We start from the raw sequence: 19,190 nt of genomic DNA, 5'->3' as shown, positions 1-19,190 counted from the left end.
TTAATGATCATTTTAAAATATCGGTAATATTAATAATTAAGTTGATCCAATGCTACAATATATATGATAGTAGTTTTTTTTTTTGTTTTGTTCTAAAATATTATATTGCGTGTGATTCAATTTTTATAAAACCAAAATTGGACATCTCAGCCAATGTTTGAATGTGCACAGCCAATTACTTGCAAAACATGGTATTGGTGGTAAGTCTTCTCACCATTATATTACAAGAAGCTACAAACTCATATTACCAAGCTTATTTTTCTTAGGGTTAAAGAGAAAACTAGAAAAACTATAACTTTAATTTGAACTAAATGCGCGGCTGATATTATTCCACAACCAAAACAAACATGTACAAATATGAACCAAAGAAGGGGGGACTTATCCCTTTTATAAAATCACATAAAAGAAAACTTATCCCTAGCTCCTCCTTGTGTGTGTTGATCTCCTACATCATTGTCTCGAACTGATTAATGGTTGGGCTATCAAGTGAGACATCATTCTCAGGGACACTGGCATCAAACTTATCACTCTTATCTGATGAAGTAGTGGCATATGATCCCAGAGCCTGTCAAATTATCAAATTCCAAGTTGTGTCATTGCCTCAACTTTAACTTAGGGACTTTGTTAAATGGTGTGTCACTTTAATTAATAATAACTTCTCTCTTGCTCAATTATATTTATATATAAAAAAAAAAAAACAGGTTTATATCTAGTGTGTACTAAAAGTCTATAACAATAGACTTACAGTTTCATTTGGAACAACCGCATATCTCTCTGATAAGGAGGCAAATGATTTCCCTGTTCAAGGGAAAATGAAACATCCACAATCATGTTTTAATTTTTCAACAGAGAAAAATCGATTCTAAATTGAACCGCCAAATGGTATAAATCAGTAATGTGTACAAAAAAGGAACACAATCACAAATATGAGCCCAGTCAGGGAACCTGGTAATGGATAGTTTGAGGATTCTATGTGCTGCTCACTACATCCATCAACACTGAAGGCATCAATAATCGTCGGAACGTTCCTGCAAATCCCAGACAGATCACATTAATACTCAAAACTTGTAAAATGTTGTAACAATTATGCAAGGCTATATTCAATATATGGTTTCTTGTGCATGAAGTTACCGGTCTTTGGTGTCTCCATGCCCAAGTTGTCCATTTGCACCTCTTCCCCAAGAATATACATTTGCACGATCGGTGACAGCAACCGTGTGTCTCCATCCACTTGACATCTGAACTACTTTCTACCAAACCAAACAAAAGTTTGCAGAAATAAAAAACAGTTACAATTTAAAAGAAAAAGGAAAGAAGGTTCTAGAAGTTTCTAGTACCTGAGCATGAGGAAAGTTCACTAGCATGGGAGAGGAGCAATCAAAATTGTGACCAATTCCAATCTGTCCGAACTATAATGAAAAAGAAAACCGGGTTACAATTTACCAAACACAGGCTAAAAGTGTTTCAACTTCATTATTTAACCAACCATAACTTCATTCCTAAGTATTTTGTTTAATGAGTGTTTCTTGTTTTTATGATACAAAAAATTTCATGAAAATAGGAAAAACTGTAAACCTTATTCCAACCCCAGCCGAAAAGTTGTCCATTAGACGTGAGTGCCATACTATGCCTCCATCCACCTGATACCTGAAAAAAATGAACATAAAGTTTGGTTTCCTATGTTATCATGGTACTGACTCACGTCGAATTTGAATCTCAGACTATTAGACTCTATCTCACCGAGTGTTGATCTGCTAACACGAAAATACCGAAATACTACGAAGAATATAAACAATTAGAAGGTCTGCATGAAATTAAAGGATCACCTGAGAAATGAGCTTATCACTCAATGCTTGAACCTTGCGAGGCACAAGACAGTCTTCAAAGTCCCCATGTCCAAGCTGACCATATTTACTCCATCCATGTGTGTATAATCCACCGGAAGATGAAATCGATATCGTATGCCTCCAGCCACAAGAAACCATGACTATCTTGTCACCCTGCAAAATGGACATTTACGATATCAGAACTCCACTACTCTCCCACGTCACCCATCCCACTCCTTAAAGTATATTTTGAAATTGTTTGTATGAAGCGGCAAAATGGTGAGTTCTTATTGGTTATCTGTTTAAAATAAATTTGCAATCAAAGTCCCTTTAACTCTTTTCTAAATTATAATGGCTTCTTCAAAAAAAAAAAAAAGATATAAGTTTGAGGACATACATCAATGTTCACTTTCTCAGGGATCAAGCGATCATTTGTGTCTCCCAATCCCAAGTTTCCATATCGTCCCCAACCCCATCCATACAAATCCCCATCTTCGGTAATTGCTACACTGTGTTCAGCACCAGCAGCCACCATTTTGATACGTATTCCCTGTAACAGTAGAAAAATTCATGTGTCCTAGTTAGAATTCAGAGTAGTGAACATAATAGATAACCTAGATTCAGCTCTGATAAAAAAAAGTACCTCAAATGCTAGAATTTTTTGTGGCACGTGAGAGTCCTTTGTGGTACCAAGTCCAAGTTCACCATTTTGATTCCGCCCCCAACTTTAACAGCAAAAGAATACAATGAATGGCTATTACGATGCGAGAAAAACATTTTGAAACAAACAAATTAAAAAGAGATTAAAATATGTGAAACAAAAAAGTAGCAACCTCAACACCTTGTTTTCCATGGTAACTGCCAAACAATGACAGTCCCCACAGGAAATTTGCTTTATCCTTAGACCCTGTAATGCTCTAATGGGATGAGGAATGAATAAGTCACTAGGATCACCATGACCTAATCTTCCAAAATCACCCCTGGAAAATCATAATATGGTAACTAAGATATAATGAACAAACTTTTTTAGGACATATATGAACTTGTAAGCTATGGTACCATTATAAAACAATTGCTAAATGCGATTCTAATTATGAGAAAAAACTAGCCAAATATAGGTAAGGTAAAGAGGATACCATCCCCAACTATATACATCCTTGCCGGACTTGGAACGTGCCACTGTATAATCAGCTCCACAAGTAACAGATACAATGTCTTGGCCATCGAAAGCGCTTAGTTTTGTGGGTAAGAGTCGATCATCGGTATCACCATGGCCTAATTGTCCGTCTTCTCCTCGGCCCCAAGAGCAAACAACATTGCCAGCTGTTAAAGAATCAAAATTGAAACAAACAAAAGAATTACAGAAGTCATAACTAGGTCTGTATCTAGATGATAAGAAGTTCTTTTATTCAGAAAAGTATTGTGTGAAAGCCAAAGAAACTTAACAAGGAAGACGAACTATTAAAGTTAATCACTGTAGCTTTGAAAAAGAATGGAAGTATAAACTAAGTTTTTTTTTCTCTTAACATTCTGGACTCGGAGGAACGAGACCCTGTTAATCCAGAGGTCAGCCAGGGGAGTAAGTAAAATATGACCAATAATTCTTTCAGCCAGAACTCGAACTCAGATACTCCCGATTGATTTGTCCTTAACTGAAGTTTATTAACCACTTAATCTCAATCACTTAGTTATAAAATAAGGTATGTGATCCAAATCTAGGCCGTGACATCAAGATGTTTTTTTATCCCTCCATGTCCCCCAACATGACCATCGAATCAATAAGGCCACATTTAACTCCAATTTTCCGCAATACAAAAGGGTCGCAAAGCAACTATGATTGTGATTTAAAATTTTGTTAGCAAACTAGTAAGTTTTGCATTTATTAAACGAAGTACTTCTTATAGACAGATTACAAGCACATTAAAAAACCGATTCGTCGTGTGTCTGTGATGGAGACCTAGATGCAAATCTCAAAATAGCGAAATACAGTATCAATGATTGGCTGATTAACAGAAGTTCAATTCAAAGACAATGACAATATCAAAACCTGGAATCATGTAAATGCAGGTAGACACACAACATAACATAAATAAGCCAAAAAAAGAAAATAAAGGGTCATTGTTAGGAACCACAGAAATGCCAGTAACAAGGTGGCGGACTTCAGCTTCAAGCAGAGAAAAAAAGCATACAATAAATGCAAAATTTAAAAAAAAAAAAACTTGTAATATAAACTTGATCAACTCAAATGTAAGATTTCACACTAGTTATAGTAATAGTACAAAATAGATGAAATTAGTGCTGCTTACTGAGAAGTGCAACAGTGTGGCTAGCACCAGCAGATATAAGAAGAACATGGGGAGGTGAAGCACTCTTTTCACTCATAATCATCATCATTTATTTGAGGAAAAAGTTGACGGATGAACGTGCTTCTTTTTATATTATAGAGCAGGAAAGTGAAACTTCAACAAGACAATAAAGAAAAAGATAATAATGATACTAACAAACAAATAAAGTCTATTTTAAGATCACAAAAGTCTAAAATCGCAAATGAGTAGGTGAAATTCAATTAGATCCTTCAAGAAACCGTATTATAAAAATACAAAAACCTGCTTTTGGTATCATACTGCCATTAATGTTTGATTTTGATATCAATATTTTTTTTTATACAAAGTCTGATACGATACTTTAACTTAATTTAAAGTTTTAAATTGATTATTTAGATATATTTTTTAAATGTGAGATTTTTTTAAAAATTGGACTGGTCGGTTGAACTGTAAATTATCAAAACTGCATGTCGATTGGACCATGTTCACAATGGTTCAACCCAGTTTTATTAAAGACCTCATTTCGTTAGACTCGATCTTCATTGATAATTCAAAATCTAACGGTTTTTCCACGTGCTTTACTCCTCCAACCATGTTTAGATTTCTTAAAGTCAAAATTTTCTATGTTTCATGTATTTTTAGGCTAAACATTAGGGTATTTTTGTCTTTACAACATACCATAAATGCACTTACACACAACAATTTCTTTCGGTTAACAATTTCTTATCTAAAATGTAGGAAAATTTAGAAAACTTAAATGTAGAGAACTCAAATCCCCCAGCACTACGCTACTCAATCAGACATTCATCCAATATCATACAATTTTAGTTTTGGATAGAAAATTACTTTTTTTGAGGGATGGATTGAAAATTACTAACGTTTCAACTATAAAAAAATTCAATTATTTAGTCGAAATTTTCTACGTATTTAGATTAAAAAGTACTCTATCTTTCTAAAAAAAGATAAATAAAATGTTTAAAAGTTGAAATTAAACTAAAGAACCCTGGTGAAATTTTGTCTTTTCTCTATTCTAACTCATTTTGTCTCTATTGTACATATTTGAAAGGGAAATGAAGAATTGCCTTTTTTTTTTTGTAGAGGAAGAATTGCTTATTATATAGTACATAGTTCTGTATGAGTAGGTCTTTTATATATACTATAAGAGTAGGTCTGAAGTTGGTTAGAGAGTGATGATGATCACCGTCCTTGTAACTTAGTACACAGTACTAAAATAAAATGAATGTTTTGAGGAGAAAATAAGGCATGGATATTGAAGGTAAAAGAGAAACAACAGAAATGAGTAGAATTGATTAGAGATTGTTGCGGGTGGATCTATGGTAGGTGAAATGCACTTATATTTCATCATTCCCAGACAGGTACCATCCATCTATTTTAGATTTTAGTGTCACATTTAGATCGCACACGTTTCTTAAACATTTTTTCTTAGATGACGTTTCTTAAAAGAAATTATTAATTGTATTCATTTTAGATGAAATTTGTTTTTATCTCTACTAAAACTTTCATATGTGGAGTGAAATTCAATAAATAAAAATATATTAATAAAAAATAATTTACATTTCTCAAACTACTCTTTCTTTTTCATTCAATTTTGCATGAGAAATTGTTTTATTGAAATCTATTTTGAAAATAACCAAGTAATTTGCCTCATGTGTTAATGAATTTCACCAAAGACAAATCCTTCAAGAGAACATTAGTTCGATTCTTGTGTGAAATAATTATTGATCAGACTATTCTTACAAAATGATAGTCTCTGTGAGCATAACTCACTTAGCAAAGACAACACATTATTATATTACATGTCGGAGTTTGAACTCTAAACACTCTACTTATTTACTTTAAAAGGTGAATTTTAGCAAAAAAAAAAAAAAAAAAAAAATGATAATAATAAAACTTGTTGCTCTATTTCAAAATTTAAGTGAGGCAAAAGTTTGTGCGGGTCTTTGTCCACTTCTATTAGGTGTTGGCTGCTTCACTTGATTGTGGCGGCTATTTTGTAAAATGTTGTCCACTAATACCCATACTTAAATCATAGTACATAATCTACAAAGAACCGCAACCAACCAAGTCACAAATATCTCAAATCATAAATCATGAACTTCAAGCACATATTACAAACACAGAAGTAAAAAAACACTAACTTCGAAGAGATTCGAACTCAACATACATAATGTTAAACTTTAATTACTGAGTTGACACTTCAAGTAAATAACGTAGGTGAGAGCCTATCCTAAACATTTAATTTCAACCTCTGGTTCTTTGATGAATGGCCACGACTCCATTTGAAAAAGAAAATATACAAAAATAAATAAATAATGTATATTTGTTTGAATGTATTCTTTTTAATATTTTGTCTAAATCTACTTGTGCTGTGCATTTGCCTCTTTTTTGTTTTGTTTTAGAGGAACCTAACCAAAAATTCAGACATTAGAAAATCGAAAATTCAAAGAGCTACATCTAACATATCAAATCAAATATATATAATGTGATCCAATTATTTTATGTTCACCAAATGAAACGCAAACGCGTTTTAAGAGAGTCAAGTGACCATGACCAGTCAAGAGGAGAGTGTCTCTTTCGCTCTATCTGAAATCAATTTATTCAGTCTCACTCAATTTCACGCGGTTTTAGGAGTGTTCTCTTTCGGATGCATATTAGTGTTAGTAGTATTTTAATAAGCTTTCATCACTTAATTTAGAGTAAATAGTCAATTTCCCTTTTGAAATTGTAAGTTTCATTAATTATCCTCTTGAAATTAATAAAACTTCAATTACCTCTCTAAAATTTCACAATGTTTGTCAATTTACCCCATCCGTCAAATTTTTCTGTTAGTGAACATGACGTTTTGCAAATACCCCTGAAGTTTTGCACTTATGTGCAAAATGTCCCCCAAACTTAAAAATTTATATTATTTTTTTCTTAAAAACAAACAATTAATAGTTAAATATTAAAGCTAACTATTAATTTTGGAGTTTGGAAAAACTACATACATATATACATCAAAATAGAGAAAAATGTGTATTTTTAAAGTGACAATAATGGTTATTTCTAATAGACAAATTATTATTTTTAAAGGTTTATAAACAAACTAATAATCAGATTTAAATTTATATTTTCTCCTTCACCATCTTAGTCTTTTAACTCCTCCAACTCCTTCAACAATTTGCTCAAACCATTTAAACTACACAACCCCCAATATTAATCCACAAATCATCCCATTATTGTCACTTTAAAAAATACATATTTTTCCCCATTTTGGAGCCTATTTTGATGTATATATGCATGTAGTTTTCCCAAATTCCAAAATTAATAGTTAGTTTTAATATTTAACTATTAATTGTTTGTTTTTAAGAAAAAAATAATATAAATTTTTAAGTTTGGGGGGCATTTTGCACATAAGTGCAAAACTTCAGGGGGGTATTTGCAAAACATCATGTTCACTAACAGAAAAATTTGATGGAGGGGGTAAATTGACTAACGTTGTGAAATTTCAGGGGGTAATTGAAGTTTTGTTAATTTCAGGGGGTAATTGATGAAACTTACAATTGATGAAACTCCCTAATTTGATACCCGACAATTTTCTTGTCACTCAATTTGATCTAATAAAAAAAAGTCCTGCTAACCGGTGCCCGGGGCACTAGTTAAACATACCATAAAAGGGAATTATTATCATAAAAGGAAACTGTTTTTGACTTTATTATAAATTAATTACACAATTTTAACGCATTAACTGGTTAGCATTTCCCTAAAAAAAAAAATAGGAAAATGGTAATAACTAATACTACCTCCGTCCCTAATTATAGAACCCTTTTGAAAAAATAACGGAAATTAAGATAGTGTATATTTGTATTAAATATGTTTGTAATTACTATTGTTTTTACAATTTTATCCTTTAAGAGAGAGAATTGGTTTATGTTTTCAACATATTTTTTATTGCTGATTAAAGAAAAAGATGTATAATAAATAGGGGCATGCATGTAAAGAAATAATTAATGTAGCTGGAAATAGCAAAGGGGTCTTATAAAAAGGGACAAATTTTTTTATCAAAAAGGTCTTATAATTAAGGACGGAGGTAATAAGTATCTTTAAAGCATTGTTTGAAGAATTAAAATAAGTACTTACATAAAAAATAATGTACTTTTTACTTTGATAAATGTTTCACTAAGAGAAAATTTGATTTTTTGAGTTTCTTAATCAATATTCTTAAAGAAACTCGTTAGCTAAACCCTAAAAAATAACATCAAATTAATTTTAACATTTTTAAATTAACGACAAATTAGTCAGATTGTTGAAATAAGTGACAGGGACTAATATCTTTGATTATCTATCACAAAAATTATAAAATAATAATATTTTGGAAATATATTTATTAAGATAAATTCAACATCTTATATGCTAACATTTATCTTTATATCTATACTATATATAAAGAGAATACATAAGTTTGAATTGATTTTTTTCTTACCTATTTTACCTTTCATTGAAACTATTTTGTTTGCTATTTTATCCTTTTATAAAGTGATGACTGAAAATTTTTGGGGAACTAAATGTCGTAGTAAAATTTCAGGAGAATATAAACAAAAAGTTAAAATATTTATAAGACCAAATAAATATTTAATAGAGATCATTTTTGATACATTGAGAGAAACTGTTCGGGCGAAACAAGTCTACCTATGAGAAAAAATATTCATAGTCAATCCCTTTGAACCAAATACTCCATCCGTCTCACAATATTAGTCGTTTAAGGTTTGTGCACGATTATTAAGGAAATGATTAATTGTGTTAATTTCAATGATAAAATTAGTATCATTTACTATAATATCTTTATTAATTACAGTTAGTGGAGTAATTAAGTTGAATGAAATTAAATAAATAAGGGTATAATAGTGAAAAATAATAATAAATGCTGCATTGATATTCTAAAGTGACAATTATTTTGACAAAGAAAAAAAATGCTAAAGAGACAATTATTATGAGACGGAGTAAGTATTAAAATTTTGTTCTTTTTAAAAATTTTGACCCTTAAATCGTAAAAGAGAAACAAATCATGTCACTTGTCTCAGGATAAAAAACATTTATTTATGATAAGGTTTAATTCAAGTTGGGGAGGATGAACTTGTCTCCAAAAAATGTGCAAAAAAGAGGAAAAAAACACAAAGAAAAGAAAAAACAAAGTTATCAAGAGTAACAAACCAAAAGATTCCCTTGCGAGTCACGAGTGGAAAGAAAGAGATAGTGCTTGAATTGTAAATAGTTGTATATAGTTGTATATAGTGAATAAATGCTCTCTTGTTGTTAGGCTTTTTGAATTTTAAGAAAAACAAATATTGTTTGTAGACTAGCCAAATTATAACCCTCATAAAAGTTTGTTTGGAAGTTTGGAGAGAGGAAGAAAATGGACAAATGTTTCATATTTTTTTTAGAAAATGATAAATTAATGTTTGTGATTGATATATTTTTAATTTTAAAAATATTATAATAATAAAGATTAAAATTTGAAAAATTCATATAAATCCTTCAAAATCTCTTCCAATATAATTTTTGAGTTCCTTCAAATAAGGAGAATTTTGTATTGTGAAGAAAAATAAATTCCCAAAACCATCCCCTCTCAATGTTTTATATTTCTTTCATTTTTTTTTCTCTTTCCAAACCCTTTATTCCCTTCCCTTCCGAACTCGCAAACAAAAACAAAGTCTCAGTGATCCATGACTGGTAACATGTTTTATAACCGTGTGTAGATGTATATCCCAATTGATTTGTTGTGAATGCACCACTTGGTTTGAGTGAAACACACTGCATGTTTGACCGTTTGAGTGATACATTTATGTGAGATTTGTGAATCTAACTTATCAGCTATTGATTGAATGTTTGAAATATATCATACTTTGATTAAGCAATAATTTTATCTTCGTGCTATGATTCGTTGATGCTATGAAATTTTATTTTGAACTTACATTTCATGAATATTTGTCAAGTTTTTTTTTTTAATTTTTTTTTTAATTTTTATATATTTATTAGTGACAACTACTTTTCCAGTGTTTTTATTATGTATCGGTGACAAATAGATTTTTTATTAATGATTATCGATGACAAATATGCGGTCCATTTATTTTGAGGGAGATGCACAATCAAGTAATGCTTGCTTGTTTTATTCAAAAAAAAAAAAAAAAGTAATGCTTGCTTGTGTGAAAAGTTTGTGTTTTTCTTTTATAATTTTTTTTTTATCAATGATAAATATTTGTGTCAATTTTTTTATGTACAAGTGATAAATATTTGTCTCATGTTTTTTCTAATATTAATCAACATGATAAATATTTTTCCCTTACTTTTTATATATTAGTCATGCATATTTGACTTGTGTTTTTACACTCAGAGTGACCAATATTTTTCTTATTATTTTGACAATTATAGATACAAATAGTTGTTCTATATTTTACTTCGATTGACAAAACACAGTCGAGCAAAGCTTGCTTATGTGAAGAAGAACAACATGTCAGCATGATTTGAATCGAAAAACATGCTATATTCTAGTGCATTAAAGTTCAATTTGGGGTACAAATCAAAAACACGTTAGAGAAGGTAACATACAAGAAATTAGATGAACATAAAAAAAGTTAATAAGAGATGCATAATAGACCTATTATTTTATTTTATAAAGGTCTATTTTAACAACAAACATATTTTTACTTGGACAAAAACACTCATATTTAATTTGTAGACGAAGTAACAAGTACCATATGAAACTCACGCACAACTGTAAAGTCTTATGTTTAAACTCGAGTGAAGATATTCAACCTAACAATATCACTACTTTCAATCGAGTTGAGTTAAGTCTAACTAACAAATACTATTTGATTAGAAATCATGATGGACATTTTAAAAAAGTATCATAATGCATGTATCAAAAATTTTAATATCGGCACCATGTAAGCAATTTGTTTCAAGGAGACTATAATTTAGTAAAAAAAAATAGTTTGTAATTGATTAACGTGGTAAAATATTAGAAATATTGTATGGCGATAGTGAGTGAAAATTAATCTAAAAAACAAAAAGAACGCGCATAAAAGGTCATAACTCATATTATTATATATATATATAGTGATGATCCAATTCAAAGGCCAAAGAAGATTCAACTCAAGTTGCTCATTCAAAGTTGAAACTTGAAACCTTACTCATTCTTCTTCTCCACAAGACAAAGACCCCAATTTAAGAAACAAAATTAGAAAATTAAAACCATTTTTATTTTTCATTCCATGGCTGCAAACGAAACTTCACCGTAAGTACTCACTCTTTTCATTTCCACTCACTAACTAATTTTCAAACAAAACATAATAGAATAATCAAAACCTCAATTTCCACGAAAACTCTAAGGTTGTTGTTGTTGTTTGTTGAAATTTATGAAACGATGTTGTTTTTTCACGTGTCAGGTTTGAGAGCAGTGAGATGCTGGCCAGGTTCTTGATTTCTACGCCACTGTTGCCGGAGTCATGGAGGTTGTGTAGCAAGGTCAACGCCTCCGCTGTCAACTTCCGCAGTTTTGTGGTGGAGCGTGTTGGCAACGTCGTGTATGTAGCTTTCTCCGGCTTTCAAATGGCCGGCGGGGGATCCGATCCGAGTTGGAGAACGTTGGAGCCTTTGGAAAGTATTGGTGGAGTGCCGTTGTTTTCGACGCGTCGGAATAAGGAAGAGGAGGAGCCGGTGAAGGTTCACTCCGGGATGTTGAATCTCTTTTCTTCCCTTTTCAACTCAATCCAAAACCAGGTTTGTTTATTTCTTTTTTTTTCTTCATTTTATATTATATGGAGGACGTGTTTGTGTTTTCACATTTCAACAATTCATATTTAATTTTGTAAAAAAATAAAAAATTCAGTTCATATTTAATTTGTTTATACACATATCTATATCTATATATTATATATAAATCCTCTTCTCTTAATATAAGTTCAATTTTCTTTCTGAATTAGGTTGTTGTTTGTCATTTTGTTTTTCGTATTAATTTTGCAAATTATTTTTTTGTCTTGCATTCGTTATGTGTACATGCTGGCCTGTTTTTACGTGCTTTGTCCTGAATTCACACACTCAAATTATTGGTGACATTGGAATCAAAGATTGGACATTTTAAATTTTAAATCGTGTATTACTGTACAAATGCAAGGATATCCATTGTTTGAAAACTAAAATATAGGATAAAATGATCCTAAATGTATATTACCTTACATAAACTTAACTGAACTCAAGTGCAATTAATGTTTAAGTAGGAGATAGAGGAAATAGTGATAAACAAATGTAAACTAATTTAATCAAGTAAATTAACTTAAGTGGTTAACCAACTCCGCTTAAAGACGAATCATTTTTGGAAAAAATTAACTTATTTATCGATCGAACTTCAAATTCTAAGTATCTTTTTTTTTTTTTTTTTTTTATATTAGGAATGGGAGAGTTGAACTCTGAATTCTAAATGTACACTTTTATCCGGTATAGGAGAGTTAACACACAGAGATATTCTTCCATGGTCACAAGACCAAATCAATAATATTTGAACATACATACATAAAAAGATTCTCCTCAAAATATTCAATCATCTTTTTTTATCAATTTCTTTCTTATTATTAAAAAAATATTTTTTTTATGCGTGTGACCAAACACTTTTTCTTTGATCATGTGACGATATTAAAATTTCTCTAAGATAAGAAATATACATCGTCATTACTCCATTTGTATTTTTTTCTTGGATATTTTTTTTGGAATATTCTCTCATATGCTTGAGACGGCGATGTTGTTAGTGAGGCGTGCGTGCTACTTTGGTACTTAATAATTGATAAAAGAGACCACTAATGGACAAAACATGAAAGTAAATTTTAGGCCATGTTAACTATTACAGTTAGGATAGGGGCAATAGTCAAAGAAACAAAAAGCTAAAAATTTCTATTGAAAATATCATTTCTTTTTTGTTTTTAATAGTTTGATTACACAAGTTTAAATTTTATTTTATTATATTTGTTTTTTTAACCAATGACTCAGAAACATTTGTTAATATTTTCTATTATAACACCATCTCCATGATCCATTCCCTTTCACTGTTACACTTTTTTATCAGCTTTGGTGCACGAACATGTCAAATTATGGAGATCAGGTGAAGAAAATTAAAGGAAATAAGTAGATGAATAATGTTCTAATTTGGAAGTTAAGTTTAAAGAAAGAAATTTTCACTACCAATATTATGTATCCTAAACAAATCTTCTGCTGTTCAACATCAAATAATTTATGAATTAATCTATCATGGAATATATTTAAAAATTATGCATGAATAAAAGATAAACGAGTAACAAGTTACCCCGCTATTTCTTTTAACAAAATTGAGACAAGATAAAATTTGTACAATTAAGCCAAAGCTTGTAAATCAGAACTAAAGTAAGTGAGTAGAGATTGTCCATTAGTGAGGTGTAACATAATTCCTATTTCTTTATAACTACATACATTTTCCATCAATACGACCCTGATCCGGTTCATTAAAATGTCATGAAACTATCTTTCTTTTTTAGGGAATGAAACTATCTTTAGATAATACATTATTTTAAGAAAAATGCTAACTTATGTCCTAAAGGCATAAGCTAAGGATTTAAAAATAGAATTAAAAAATAAATGTTGCATTGAAATGATAAGTTTTTAAGCTTTTAAGACACAAGTTAAATTTCCAAAATTAAATTTTTACATTTAATTTCTTATCTTATTCTCTTAAGACACAAGTTAGCAAAACCTTTATTTTAATGTTATATGCTTATATGCTAGTACAATAGAATCCCCATCTGGACCACCTTAAGTATAATGTTTTATATTTTTGCAAAATCCTCTGAATGTCGGCAAACTCCATCATGACACAACCAATACATAACAAACAAGTCCATTAGCTCAACTAAAATCCAATGCCTTTAAGTTGTCCTTTATGTTTATTTTATAGAGTAGCAAATTAAACCTATATGAGGTTGAAATTTAATGGTAAAAGTTTCACATTATAACTTTTGAGATGAAGTTTAAGTCCTTTTAAAGATGGTTGTAAAATAGTCACTAGTGTTATTATAAAATAATAAAATAATAATAATACTAAATATAATTAGATAAACTCATCCGTTTTACTATTTCATAATAAATAAATTTCTATGGCGTACGAAAGCAAATACTAATATATTAGCAGTGTGAACATGGACCCCAATCAAAATTCCATTTGTTTTCTTTCCACAAAAGTGCTAACAATCAATTAGCCACCTTGATTAGTGCATAAAACATGCCGTTGGGCACATTGAAAGGGTCCTAGACTCCATTATCAAAATGATAGCAGTTGCTTCCATCAAGTAGATATTAAGATAATCGAAGATCCTTCAAAAAAAAAAAAAATGATATAATGCCACAAACAAAGATGGGAGTGGAATTAACTTTTAGAATGAAAAATTAAATTTGAATACCAAAATATATTACTATACTAGAGTGATGGCCATTGACCAGCACTAGTTGACTGAGGGGCATTATCGTCATCGAGTGCGTGTGAAAGGGGGTCATATAATTCATAAAGATTGTCTTTTGTCCCACCTGATAGGGATTTGAAATGACAATATTTTGTGATATGATAAATAGTTTTCAGGTGACCCTTAATAGTATCTTTTTTGATGACCTTACAAAAAAAATAATCAAATATGCTACAATTATTACCACATGACTCACATCACGTTAAAGATAAACCTTGTTCAATGTTCACACCAGGTTAAGACAAAGTTGGGGATAGGATAATAATAGTTCTTATATATTTTCTCTCAAAAAAAAAGAAAAATTAGTCCTTATATTCAATGGTTCAAGAGCATGAATACAAAACTGAGTCGTGTCACACATGACACACACAATGACGCATCTCAGTCTCAGCAAAATGAACACAAATAATTGAGAAGCAAACATAAGACTTGGACATGGTATGATCATTTGCACAATTTACCCTATATATGGAGATATTTAAACAACTATTTATGATAATTTTTGGACAATTATCTCTCGTACTCGATCGTGTTCTGATCCTCTCTCTTCCCTTTTCTCTATCTCTATTATTTTTAACCAATAAAAAACGAGAAAATAAGGATTGTCACAAAAGTTGTCGATTATACAAATATCATTACTCATCTTTTTAACACCCCTTTACCACTTTATCAACTTTTCTCCCCCGTATACATACATCAACCATACAAACTACAAAGGGTGTTTGGCTTTAGGTGACCGAGAATTCATTTTGAATCAATTATTTTTTTAAATTGTTTTTAGTTAAAGTTGATTGATCATAATATGATATATGATGTATATTTAAATATATATATAAAAAGGAGTTAAAAAATAAGATATACGGTAGGATCTCACCTTTAAATTAAAATATACTTTGGAGTGAGAAATAATTCTACTTCATAACATCCAAACATTTTAAATTAATTTTGTATTTTTAAAATCACTTTTTAATTTTGCTATTAACTATTAGCCAACACATACTCAAATAAACACACTCGAAAGAGCGGGAATGTGGCGACCTGAGTCCAAACCTAAAATTTCACATAAAACGTTATCACGGTCAAACCACTAGGTTCTAACAACGAGGACGAATAATTATATACAAAATTAATTTGTGACCACTAATTTTTCATGTTAAAATCTTGAAAAGGCTATTTATTTTTTGTTTACTAGAAATAGAATGTTAATAATAACCTAGAATATTATTAATAACTAACTAGTGAAAATTTATGTTACCATTTCAGGTGCTGGGTATTTTAGAAAATACAGACGCAAAATCACTTGTGATCACTGGCCATTCCATTGGAGGAGCTATAGCCTCTCTATGCACTCTTTGGCTTCTTTCTTACATCAATTCCATCTCTTCCTCGTTACCAGTAATGTGCATCACTTTTGGTTCACCATTACTTGGTAACAAATCATTTTCCCAAGCTATTTCCAGAGAAAAATGGGGTGGAAATTTTTGTCATGTAGTATCAAAACATGACATAATGCCAAGATTTCTATTTGCACCTATTACACCCCACACTTCTCAGCTAAATTTCCTGCTTCAGTTTTGGCACTTCTCCATGACTTCACCAGAATTTGGAAAGCTTGCAGCTCAAGTTTCTGAGAAAGAAAAAGCTGAGTTGTTCACTGCTGTATTGGATTCTTTGGAAACTGCAACACAAAATGGTGAAGCAGCTGAAGCTTCAGTGCCAATTTTGTTTCATCCTTTTGGAAACTATTTGTTTGTTTCAGAAGAAGGTGCTTTATGTGTGGACAGTCCACACACAATTATTAAGATGATGCATTTGATGCTTTCAACTGGTTCTCCAACTAGTAGTATTGAGGAACATTTGAAGTATGGAGAGTTAGTTAATAGGTTGTCTTTGGAAATGTTGAATAAGAAAAACATTATGCTTGGGAACATTCCTAACTCAAGCTATGAGGCAGGGCTTGAATTGGCCATCCAATCTTCTGGTTTAGCAAATCAGGTAATTATTATTTTGACTGCACTTTTTTCTATATTTAAAAAAAAAAAGATTTTGCTTCAAATAAGAAAGTTTCATTATTTATGCTATAAACGCTTAAACAAGACCTTAGCTTCAATTATAAGAAGGCAATTTTTCACTGAACAAATTACTGTATGATGTAACCAACAGGAATCTGCAGTGATACCAGCCAAAGAATGTTTGAAGTCGGCAAGGAGAATCGGTCTATCACCAGCTCTAAAAGCTGCAAACCTACCGTTATCCTTAGCCAAGGTTGTACCTTTCAGAGCCCAAATAGAATTGTACAAAAGTAGGTGTGATAAACAAGATGATCAAATGGGATACTATGACACATTCAAAACAAGAGGATCTGCCAAAGTACACATGGAAGTCAACAAGATCCGTTACAAACTCGCTAGATTCTGGGACAGCGTGATTGATATGTTTGAAAAAAATGAGCTACCACATGACTTTGACCAAAGAGCCAAATGGGTCTGCGCTTCACAATTCTATAAGCTTTTGGCTGAACCACTTGATATAGCTGACTATTATAAGCAAGGGAAGCATATGGAAAAGGGTCATTACATAGAACATGGTAGAGCGAGAAGGTATGAGATTTTTGATAGGTGGTGGAAGAATAGAGAAGTTACTACTGGGGAAGAAAATAAAGAGAGAAGCACATTTGCAAGTTCAACACAAGATTCATGTTTCTGGGCTAAAGTTGAAGAAGCAAGGGATTGGTTGAATGGTATGAGAAGTGAAAGCGACTCTAACAAGTTGGATACATTGTGGGGGAAAATTGAAAACTTCGAGCAATATGCCATCGAGTTGATTCAAAATAAGGAGGTGTCTATTGATGTTCTGGCTAGGAATTCAAGTTACAGTACATGGGTGGAAGATTTAAAAGAGTTTAGACAATTGAGAGCAAATGTGCAGAGGTTTCCTCAACAGTTTGGACGATTCCTTGACGGGGAAGTTGTTCCTTAGTACTTAATTTGGATTCAATAAGCAACTTATTGTGAGCATTGTATATATAAAAAAAAATGCTCCTTCTGCTAAATAACTCATTTTAGTTATGATTTATGAGTTATGCCTTTATAAATGCAAGTTTCCTTTGTGTGTTAAGGCCTTAAGGGCGTTGTCATTAATTATATTAAGTGTTTGTTTAATACAGCGTTTGCAAAACAGTGTTCGATGGAAATCACGGCAAAAAACCACGTTAGCAAAGAAGCTAGTATTTGGAGCTTCTGAAAATCACGGCAAAAACGCATCGTGCAAACGGGAAACCAAACACACACTAAGCAATAACAGGGTGGAAACATTTCAACTAATATAAAAATGATCTACTTAAAATGTATCCATTTTTCACAGGCAGGACATTATCACAATCATTTCTTTTCTAAAAAGAGAAGCTTACAGTTCTCGTCATGAAAGCCTTTCTAACTTGTTCTATCGGAGTCATGAATAAACTGTGTTTCTTTTAAGCTTAACAATCATACACACTAGTAAAATAACTAGAAAAAAAACTACTTTGTGCAAATAATTTTATTGTAGCTGCAAATTAGAAGAGTGACACTTACAAGAGACACAAGAGTCTAGTAGATATCTGTTACTCCCCCAAACTATAATACCAAAAAGTCCTAAATAACTGGAATTGATTCGTATAATGAATTCATAAATCATTGTAATTGTAATTTCCATGCAAGATGCTTCGAGTAATCATAAGAAAAAACAGGCTCAAATTGTGATATCTAGTAAGCTATCTGACAAAAAAACATTTTAGCTTGTAAACACATTTAAGCAAGACTTCATCAAATATGAAAAATTGTCAATAGGAGGCAGAGAAGGTATCCTTCTTCCTTTCTTCAAAAGTTCTTGCAAGTTAAGTCTTTGCAGGGTCAAAACATCTCTTGATTCCTTCCAAACAAAGGCAAGATCACCATTTTGAAGTACAAAGAGGGAACCAGATTTTGCTCCTGGATATTTGAAACCATAACCCCTTGCAATACCTTCTCCCGCAAAAGCATGTTGGATATTCATTGGAAATGAGTCCCTATCAGTTTCCCAAGGAAACGGATCAGAAGAAGGCTCATTGATATTCACTATAAACATTGCTGAACCATTAGGATGTAATGCATAGCGAGCGCCTTCCAATATTTTTGTTCCAATGAGAAGCTGTTGTCCTTTCGACTCCCAATACGAGAGCAAAAGAAAGAATAGAGCCTTTTCAGGCTTGTTTTGAGAAGATTTTTCAGGAGGCCATCCAAGAGTACCTCCCCATAAACCAGCATATACTTGGTCTTCTTTAGGAACTTGCAAAGGCATCTTGTATAGTGCAAACCAATTTTTGTTCATATTCGGCCAACCTCGAAAAGATGATAATTTTGCATTTAATGCACTCAATGTTAGCATTAACGTGTCACTTGATCTAAGAAAGTCTTGAAGCTTTGCATTCTTTATCTCATGGTTTGAACTAATCCCGATGTAATTCTCTCCAGTTCCTGCGGTTG

The 19,190-nt window shown here is 31.3% G+C and overlaps 2 protein-coding genes across 3 annotated transcripts; one reads left to right on the top strand and one right to left on the bottom strand.

Annotated features, from left to right (window-relative positions):
• Window positions 1-146: 146 nt before the first annotated feature.
• On the bottom strand, window positions 147-4,304 carry LOC11441002 (ultraviolet-B receptor UVR8). 2 transcript variants are annotated; one of them, XM_003630283.4, is made up of 12 exons: window positions 4,133-4,302; window positions 2,963-3,149; window positions 2,660-2,806; window positions 2,470-2,551; window positions 2,224-2,376; window positions 1,827-2,000; window positions 1,576-1,647; window positions 1,338-1,409; window positions 1,132-1,250; window positions 946-1,028; window positions 746-798; window positions 147-565 (listed from the first exon to the last, which is right to left on the bottom strand). In XM_003630283.4, the coding sequence occupies exons 1-12, from the start codon at window positions 4,218-4,220 to the stop codon at window positions 446-448; spliced, it is 1,350 nt and encodes a 449-aa protein (XP_003630331.2). In that variant the 5' UTR covers window positions 4,221-4,302; the 3' UTR covers window positions 147-445. The 2 variants fall into 2 exon arrangements, with proteins under 2 accessions (XP_003630331.2, XP_003630328.2); XM_003630280.4 differs by lacking the exon at window positions 2,660-2,806 and having other exon boundaries at window positions 4,133-4,304.
• A 6,976-nt stretch (window positions 4,305-11,280) lies between these two features.
• Window positions 11,281-17,851, top strand: LOC25502913 (lipase-like PAD4). The gene is made up of 4 exons (XM_013591430.3): window positions 11,281-11,444; window positions 11,596-11,929; window positions 15,952-16,683; window positions 16,852-17,851. The coding sequence occupies exons 1-4, from the start codon at window positions 11,422-11,424 to the stop codon at window positions 17,665-17,667; spliced, it is 1,905 nt and encodes a 634-aa protein (XP_013446884.1). The 5' UTR covers window positions 11,281-11,421; the 3' UTR covers window positions 17,668-17,851.
• Window positions 17,852-19,190: the final 1,339 nt, after the last annotated feature.

Source organism: Medicago truncatula, chromosome 8, assembly GCF_003473485.1.
Source record: "Medicago truncatula cultivar Jemalong A17 chromosome 8, MtrunA17r5.0-ANR, whole genome shotgun sequence".
Lineage (NCBI taxonomy): Eukaryota > Viridiplantae > Streptophyta > Magnoliopsida > Fabales > Fabaceae > Medicago > Medicago truncatula.
This window is presented reverse-complemented; position numbering and strand designations above follow the sequence as displayed.

What these genes read in the sequence shown, in the direction of transcription:
- LOC11441002 (XM_003630283.4), bottom strand. Translation starts at nt 4,220, where the DNA reads ATGATGATGATTATGAGTGAAAAGAGTGCTTCACCTCCCCATGTTCTT. An exon ending in CCACACTGTTGCACTTCTCA is followed by an intron (nt 3,150 to 4,132) that starts GTAAGCAGCACT and finishes ATTCTTTAACAG; the next exon opens with CTGGCAATGTTGTTTGCTCT. An exon ending in TCGGCTGGGGTTGGAATAAG is followed by an intron (nt 1,410 to 1,575) that starts GTTTACAGTTTT and finishes TTTTCATTATAG; the next exon opens with TTCGGACAGATTGGAATTGG.
- LOC25502913 (XM_013591430.3), top strand. Translation starts at nt 11,422, where the DNA reads ATGGCTGCAAACGAAACTTCACC. An exon ending in GCTGCAAACGAAACTTCACC is followed by an intron (nt 11,445 to 11,595) that starts GTAAGTACTCAC and finishes TTCACGTGTCAG; the next exon opens with GTTTGAGAGCAGTGAGATGC. An exon ending in CTTCTGGTTTAGCAAATCAG is followed by an intron (nt 16,684 to 16,851) that starts GTAATTATTATT and finishes TGTAACCAACAG; the next exon opens with GAATCTGCAGTGATACCAGC.